The following is a 7,981-nucleotide window of genomic DNA, read 5'->3' on the forward strand; positions in this document are numbered from 1 at the left end:
GATTCCTTGCGGCACCCCAGTATTTCTAACATGAACTACACGCACAGCCCTTCTGATTTTGAGACAGGGTCTCACTAAGTTGCTGAGGCTGGCCTGGAATTTGTGGTCCTCCTGCCTCAGCCTCCAGAGCTGCAAGGGTTACAGGTGTGTGTCATGCACCTGGCTTGGTGACTTCCCATCTCTCCCAGACACCACGACTTCTACAAGGGGACACTGGGGAGGGACAAGGCTTCATGTTAAAGAACGCCTTGTAATGGTGGGCAAGGTGATGTCCTCTGTTTACCGCTCTGGCTGCAGAGGGGGTTCTCCTAGAGCACCCCGCCTGGCTGTTTGGGGTTCAGTCCTTATCTCAGCCTGGCTGAGTCAGTGCCTAAGGTATGAACCTTAGAATCTGACTCTGGCCTAGCCAGTGTCGTGTCTTTTGACAAAATGAAGCCAGGGCCCACAGAAGGCTGACCCCTTGGCTACTCTTCCACAACAAGATAATGGCAGACCCAGGATTCGAACCCTGGCCTCTGGGTCTTGGCCCACTGCATCTCACAGGACTTGTGGGCTTTCCAGACAACATGCTTGACAGGGTGAGCGGTGTGGGAGGTGGCAAGAGACCAGGGAGGGGAGGACACCAAGGGGGCATGTGGGAGCCCCACTGGTGCAGAGAGAATGGACTGAGGCTGTAAGTGGAGAGAGCCCGAGGACCAGCGGTCACCCCTGCAGTCTCCCAGGAACTGACCCAAGAGAAAGTCACTTTCTTCACTTTCCCTCTTGCACTTGGGGATCAGGCCCAGAGTGGGGTGCTAACTGGCTCACAGATACACAGCACACGGGGACAAGGCAAGGAGAGAGGCCCAGGCAACCTGGAGATTTCCGGTGCCTGCCTCACATCCTAGGCTCCATTCCCAGCCCCCCACTCCTCCCAGGTGCCACCTGCACCCGGGATTTACCACCAGCCCTTCCGCTCCCAGTCTCCCCTTGGCCCCCACAGGCCCCTCCCTGCCTGGGGGGCGGAAGGAAGCTACTTCCAGCAGGATTTCCTGAGCCCCTGATGCTCCAAGGTCTCCAAAGAACTGGGGATTCCCTTTCTAGGGATTTCCCAGCTCTCTGGCCATTGGCTGGCAGATGACCTTCTGCCTTCTCTCCAAAGCCAGGGGGCGGGGGAGGCCGTATCACTGTGCTCTTGAAGGCCTGGGGGGCTGGGCTCAGGCAAGACCCTGACAAGGTCAGCTTGGGGATGCAGGAAGTGGGCAGGCTAAAGTCCACTCTGCAGATCAGCCTCCTTAGCAGCTTGCCCCAGGACAGATCTCACCACCCTCCACACCTGGAGGCAGGAGGTTAAAAGCACAGGATTTCAATCCCGTCTTACCCAGGTCTGAATCCTAATGGTTGCGGAGCCTGGCCTTGACATCCCTATCTGGAGGTGCCCTGGCCAGGCTGTGTCAGGCCTAGGGAAGGCCTGGTCCACTTTGCGTGCATGGATTCGTGGCAACTATGGGCATCATTAGGGGCAGCTGGAAGGAGTCCCAGGCAGCCCTCTGGGGAACTGGGAGTTCTCAGTGGGGATGAGGATGTGGGAAAGGGGACCAAAGAACAGGTCTGGCCAGAATGGGCAGCTGGAGGTCCTAGGGTTCCCCACCACAGAACCCCCTCCAGGCTCCGCTGTAGGGGTGGGAAGGTGACCTTTAAGCTGGGCGGCCTGCGAGTGACACTCTCTTCTCTGATGGGGTGTGGCTAAACGGGCTCTCTCCAGAAAAACAGTCTTGAGTTATAGCAAGTGTCAACTTTCCAAGTTTCCAGCATGACTAAAGAGGAGGGAGGGGATGTGACCCGGCTGCTGGCTCTGGGGTCCCATTAGGTCATCCCTGCCTTTCTGGGATGGGGTTAGTGCAAGGGGAGCCTGAAATGATCTTGGGGCTCTACGTGTCTGCTCTTCCTGCCTGGGGAGAGGGAGCCCCAGCTGGGGTCACCCTAAGGAAACCCCAGCCTCTCCCACTCCTTCAGGGGACATCTCCACAAGCCTCCCCCATTCCTAACCGGGGAGATTTCTCCTGCGCTGGGCATGGAGCCATCTGTGGTGTGCTGGGACATGGGTGAGCCCGGCGCCCAGGAAGCTGGGGTGGGGACCAGGCCCTTCCCAGGAGGGGTTCAGCTGCCTGTCCAGCATCACCTCTCAGTCGGGCTTTGGTACCTTCCTAGGCAGGACCAGGGACCCCCATAAAATGACAGAGTCCTGTCTTATGAAAATAACAGGCAGAGACTATGCTGGTTTTTGGAAGATAAAGGCATGGTGCTTGGCCAGAGAGGAGACTTGGGGACATGAGAGGGTGGCATGTCAGAGTGGAGTGGCCTCCGCCAGCTCTGGACAGCAGGGGCTCTGAATCCGGTGCTCTGGACGTGGGTTATTTTCCCTTTAGCCTCTTCATGGCCAGTTTCCCCCCACTTTGTGTTCTATCCCCACCCTCTCCACTTCCTGGGTGGCTTTAATTGTCTCCGTGTGACAACTTCCACATACCTGTCTCTAGCCCAGACCCCTCTCCCTGTGCTCCCCTCCCTCCACGCCTGCAGGCTCGTGTGTGTTAGAGGCAACGCTGTCCTTGGGCCACTCAGGTCCCCACCCTGACTTTCTCTCACACTCATGACCAAGCATCCTGCTGGACAGAGTGCCACCTCTCACCCCCAGCGATGCCACCATCCCAGTCCCAGGTGGCCCGCCTCTAGCCTCAGTGTCTTCACCAGGCTCCTTCCTGGGCAGCCCTGTGCTCTCTTCTGAGCATGGGAACCAGAGTGACCCTGTCCCTCCCCTGCTCAAAGCCCTCCCATGTAGTCGGCCTCCTCCGTCAACACCAGGTCCTCTTAATGGCCCTCAAGGTCCGAAAACCTCTGGCCCAGCCTCCTGACCTCATTTCTTCCTCCTCATCCTCTTGCTTAACTTTAGCTGACCACAGGGGCTTTTGTTTCTCATAGACATATGGCACCGCTCCGAGGCCGGGGCCTTGGCCTTGGCTGCTCCTTCTTTTGGGGATGCTTTTCCCTAGAGAGCTGCTCCGACTGTTTCTTACCCCCTTCAGATCTTTGCTTAAATGTCACCCCTTGGACAGGTCTTAATACTTTATCAGTTAGTAAGTCATCTACCTCCTCAGCGTGTTGTCTGGGTCCTGTCTCGAAGGCAGGAATTTGTGTCTGTTGTGTAGCCTCGGTACCTGGCATGCGGCCAGCACATACTAGGTACTCAATAATAAAGAGTCAGGTGCCGATTCTCACCATACCCCAGTCAAGATCACCCCCCATCTGATGGATGGGGAAACCGAGGCCCAGAGAGGGCAAGATCACACCACAGGGAGACCAGCTGCCTTGAGACCTCCCTTCCTGCCCTACTACTGAGTGGGATAGGGAGAGGCCCTCGGCGGAGGGGGGGGTGTCCGCCCCCACCGCCATATGCAGACCCCCTGCTCACCCAGAGGGTCTCCGTCCACCAGGCTGTACTCCACCTGCCCGTTGGGGCCTGAGTCCCGGTCGTGAGCCAGGAAAGTCCACACCCTGGGCCCCGGCTGGCCCTCGGTGACATCAAAGGGTCCCTCATAGTCCCGGGGGAAGGTGGGCACGTTGTCGTTGATGTCGTTCACATTCACGAGCACCTGAGTGTGAACAAGCTCAGCAGGGCCTCGCTCCAGCCAGCCTCCTGCTGGGTGCAGCTGCCCTCTGGGCCCCGCTCCTCCATCTGGACCTGAGAATGCGGCTTCACTCCCTGGGGCCGATTCCTGTGAGGCCATGGATGTGGGAGGGCATTTGAAGCCAGTGTGTGGATGGATCATCAGGATCTTTTGATGGGCATCACAGATGTAATATTATGAATGCCTAGTTTTTGCTGCCCTTTGGTCATTTCGCGTGATCTCCTATTTTCTTCTCCCAGAATCATAGTGTTTTTTTTTTTTTTAAATCCCTCTTTCATAAATGAAGAAATCAAAGCTCAGAGAAGTTAAGTGAATTGGCCAGGGTCACACAGTAAGGAAGTGAAAAATCAGGAGTTTGAACCCCTGTTGGCTTAACCAGAGTTCCTGCTTTTCCCATGAAGGGGAGGAAGGTGTTTTCACCTGTGGGTGGAGTCACACAGAGTTTTAGCAACCTCCTTAAAGTCACACAGCTAGTTTGGGTGGGCTGCTAAGAGCAGGACAGCACTCTTGGATTTAGCCATTTCCCCTGGACAGTCTTCCCAGACCCTCCCCCTTTCAGCTTTCTGGGCCTGTTTTCCTCCCACTCTACACTGGGGCTGGGGGCTGGGTCCCGGGTCCCACCCACACACCGTGGTGGTAGAGGTGAGGCGGTGGGGTAAGATGGGGCACTGGTCTGTGGCGGTGACAATCAGGGTGTAGCGGCCATGGCTGATCTCATAGTCCAACTCCTTGATGGCACTGATGACTCCCTGAGGGATGGACAGAAGGAACGAGGGTAGATTGATGGACGGCAGTTCCAGAGCAGCCTCTGACCCGCCCAGGAGGTGAGCCCTGGCCCCGATGGAGAGCCCTCCCACCCAGCTGTGCCTTCCTCCCAGACCCCCGTGGAGCTCCCAGCAGCCCCTGCAGAAGCTCCCCAGCCCCACGCGGCCCTCAGTGCTGACCGTGTGCCTGTCGATCCGGAAGGTGTTGAGGACGTTGCCTGCGACGATGGCGTAGGTGACGGTGCCATTGGGCCCCTCGTCCAGGTCCAGTGCTCGGACAGTGACCAGGCTGGTGTTGACCGTGTCTGGACCCTCATCCAGCAACACCTCATAGTGAGGCTGCGGGAACACGGGAGCATTGTCGTTCTCGTCCACGATGGTCACGTACACATGAGTGGTGGCCTGTGGAGAAGAGCCCGTCAGGTGCCCTGGCCCGGGGCTGTTCTCCTGGACTGAACTCAGTGTGATCCAACATGGGGAGGAAAGCGAGGGAGAGGGAGGGAGGTCACCGGCTGGTAGAGGAAGAAAGCACAGAGGCGCTGTCAAAATCGAGCTGGGCAACTGCTTAGGTCTGAGATGGCACCTGTACCATCACTAAGATGGCCAGGCTCATGGCAGACATCACTAATCAACCACAGCACTGCAGAGGCCAGACCAAGATTGGGATCCTCGTCAGCACAGTGATCTTGTGATTAAAACTGGCAAACTGATGAACCCCAGTTGTCACCCCAACCAGAGTCTTGCCTGGGCCAGGGCCTTATTGACCCTGGGTCTCCTTCCAGATAATAAGAGACAAGAATGTGGGGCACTAGCTATAATTCAGTATTTAAGGCTCATGTATTATTCATGTAAGAGGAAGAAATATTTATAGTTTTTTTTTTTTTTTTGGTACCAAGGATTGAATCTAGAGGTGCTTAACCACTGAGCCACGTCCCCAGCCCTTTTTATATTTTATTTAGAGACAGGGTCCCACTGAGTAGCTTAGGGCCTTTGCTTAGTTGCTGAGGCTGGCTTTGAATTTGCGATCCTCCTGCCTCAGCCTCCAGAGCCATTGGGATTCAGGCGTGTGCCATCATACCCAGCCTTATTTTTAGCATTCTGAAGTGGGAGGACATTAGGTTTGGGGAAATTTCATGAGCAGAATTTGTTGAGCCATAAAAAATAAAACTCAAAGAATATGATTTCCAGGCAAGTTTTCTAGTGCTGCGATTGCCCAGCTCTAGCTGATGCTTGGGATCACAGTCGAACACAAGTACTGTTCCTCCCATCAGCACTGAGTGTTCAGCACTCAACATCTACTAGGGGAGGCTGATGTGAATGACACTGGCCAGATTGTTATATTGTGTGCATGTACGAATATGTGACAGTCCCACCATTATGTGCAATCATTGTGTACCAGTAAGAAGAAATGGCTGATGGGGCATCCTACATGTAGGCGAAAACAAAAATCTGAGATTAGCCTCCTGCTGTTACTGCTCGTCCCTGGCCCCAGCCACTCCATTCTCCACCTTGCTGTCCCTGGGGGGTGGTCCCTGTGGACTGCCTTACCAGGCTGCCTTGCTAAATGCCGTCCAGGTGGGCTTGGCCAATAGAAGCCCCTGCAGAAGACAGGAGAGGGACAGAAGGAGTGGGGGGATTTCTTCCACCCTCCCTCTGGCCCTCCCTGCCTGGGGCTCTGGGTCTCTAGCTGGAGACCCCCATCACAGCTCCAGTTCTTTCCCTGGTGGCTCCAGCAACATCACCTCCTCCTTCCACATGGACACATGGTGCTAAGGGGTTCCTGTGCCCGCTGGTGTCGGGGGGCGTCCACCATACTCTCTTGAGTTGAGCCCTTTATGAGTGCCATCTGTTTCCAGCCAGGATCCTGACCCGTACAAACCACTACTAGTGACTCATCTGAAACATCTTGGTTATGACAACTGCAAAGATGCCCTAGTGAGAGAATATGATGAGGCTATGGTCAAGGTCAGAGAACAGAAAGCAGGTGGTCGTACCAAAAGCTGAATCTAGACAATGTGTGTGCAACCTCTTCCTTGGTCCTGGCTGACTCTGGAGCCACCTATGGAGGCCTAGAGAGATGGACAGGGTCCCTGAACCCAAGAAGGCTGTCACCGCCCCTGACAAGGTGATGATTCCTAGGACCTGTAGCTATGGCTCTCAGGGACAGCTTTTCCTAAAACAGGTAGGACTGGCAACCTTGAAATGGAGCTGTGTGACCTTGAGCACGTTGCATTCCCTGTTTGAACCTTTTTTGTCTGTTAATAAAGAAACCACTTTGACCTCTAAAGTCTCTTCTGATACTGGTCTGCTGTCAGTCATGTGGCCCGAGTCCCTTCTCAGAAGGCATCTTTTGGGCCTTAGAGTCTGTGGGAATCTTTATTAAAACAGCAAGCACGTAAGAAGGGAGAAATGCATTATTTTATCAGTTTTCAACTGAGTGGAGAGGGGACAAGCACCAAGTCTGGGGGACATATCCTGAAACTTTGTCTCAAGAATGAAACGTGTGCAATCTCTCCTGTGTTATTTGAAAGCTCAGATGGACTTTTCATCCTTCTCCATAATGGATTTGAGCGTGGGGGCCCCAAATATCTGAGCAAAGATGACTGTCCAGGAAGGCCACCGCTTTCAGGTTGTAGCTGTGTGGGGGCCGCTGTGCAGACCCACCACCATGAGAAGCTCCACCTTGAGCCCTGGGAAGGTGGTCTGCCTTTCTCTGGCCTCGGGAGTGAGCAGGAAGTCGGGGCCCCAGAGGCTGTTCCGACTGAGTACTTCCTCCCTGCCCTGGTGTCGGGGCAAGAGTGCTTGAGGTTTCTGGACCAGGCCCACACTTTGGGCAATACCTCTGTGCCCTACCCTGACACAACGCAGAAGGTTCAGTGCTGGGCAGTGTGGTGGGGGAGGAGGGGAGAGAGGGGGAAGGGCTCTGCAAACCTCACCTCACTCTGCCAGAAGCTGGCTGGAGTGGAAGAGGGCCCAGTGCCCACCTGATCTCAGTTGAGTCGGTCCCTTCTCTGGCTGGAAGAGGATGCATGCTCTGCCACTAGAAAGGGCCAGGACCTCCTTCCCAGGTGGGATCACAAGGACATGATCATAGCAGAGGACCTGGGTTAGGTCCTGGCAGCTTCTGGGGCTCCCATCCCAGAAGTGCTCCCTGGGTCAAGGGGTCTGGGCCTGTAAAAGGACACCTAGTAATAAATACCCCCTACCCTTCCTCTTCTGTAGCCTTCCCTGCCCCGGGAGCAGGGCTGAGAGCCCCCAGAGAGCTTGTGACTGGAGCAGGCCATCCATGGGTCACCCACAATTTCTGTCCCACTCTCCCGATTCCTGACACTGCTGGACTCTGTCCTTCTCCTTCAGCCTGGGTCGACTGTGAGCTCAAGATCTCTGAGGGGCCAGCAATCTCTCGGGCAGCTGCAGTGGGGCTGGGGTCCACTGGGCACCACAGCAGTGCCCTCCTCTCCTGCGACCCCTGGTCCCCGCTGTCGTCATCCCCGCCACTTGGTCAGGCAGTCCTGAACACTCATTGGTGTGTCCCTCAGGTAAGCAGCCCTC

The 7,981-nt window shown here is 55.7% G+C and overlaps 1 protein-coding gene across 6 annotated transcripts in view; it reads right to left on the reverse strand.

Annotated features, from left to right (window-relative positions):
- The window catches only part of Cdh23 (cadherin related 23), a 383,514-nt gene that overhangs the window by 27,381 nt on the left and 348,152 nt on the right, over positions 1–7,981 (reverse strand). For all 6 annotated transcript variants that reach the window (XR_009226399.1, XM_058577902.1, XM_058577897.1 and 3 more), the window contains exons 37-39: positions 4,610–4,831; positions 4,295–4,414; positions 3,449–3,629 (exon numbers count right to left, since the gene is read on the reverse strand). Coding sequence is in view for 5 of the 6 variants with exons in the window: in XM_058577902.1 (XP_058433885.1) it covers positions 3,449–3,629; positions 4,295–4,414; positions 4,610–4,831 (523 nt within the window). In the remaining variant the exon portion in view is untranslated. The remainder of the gene's footprint in view (positions 1–3,448; positions 3,630–4,294; positions 4,415–4,609; positions 4,832–7,981) is intronic.

Source organism: Marmota monax, unplaced genomic scaffold, assembly GCF_021218885.2.
Source record: "Marmota monax isolate L192 unplaced genomic scaffold, Marmota_monax_Labrador192_F-V1.1 WCK01_AAM20220418_F8-fsc00019, whole genome shotgun sequence".
Lineage (NCBI taxonomy): Eukaryota > Metazoa > Chordata > Mammalia > Rodentia > Sciuridae > Marmota > Marmota monax.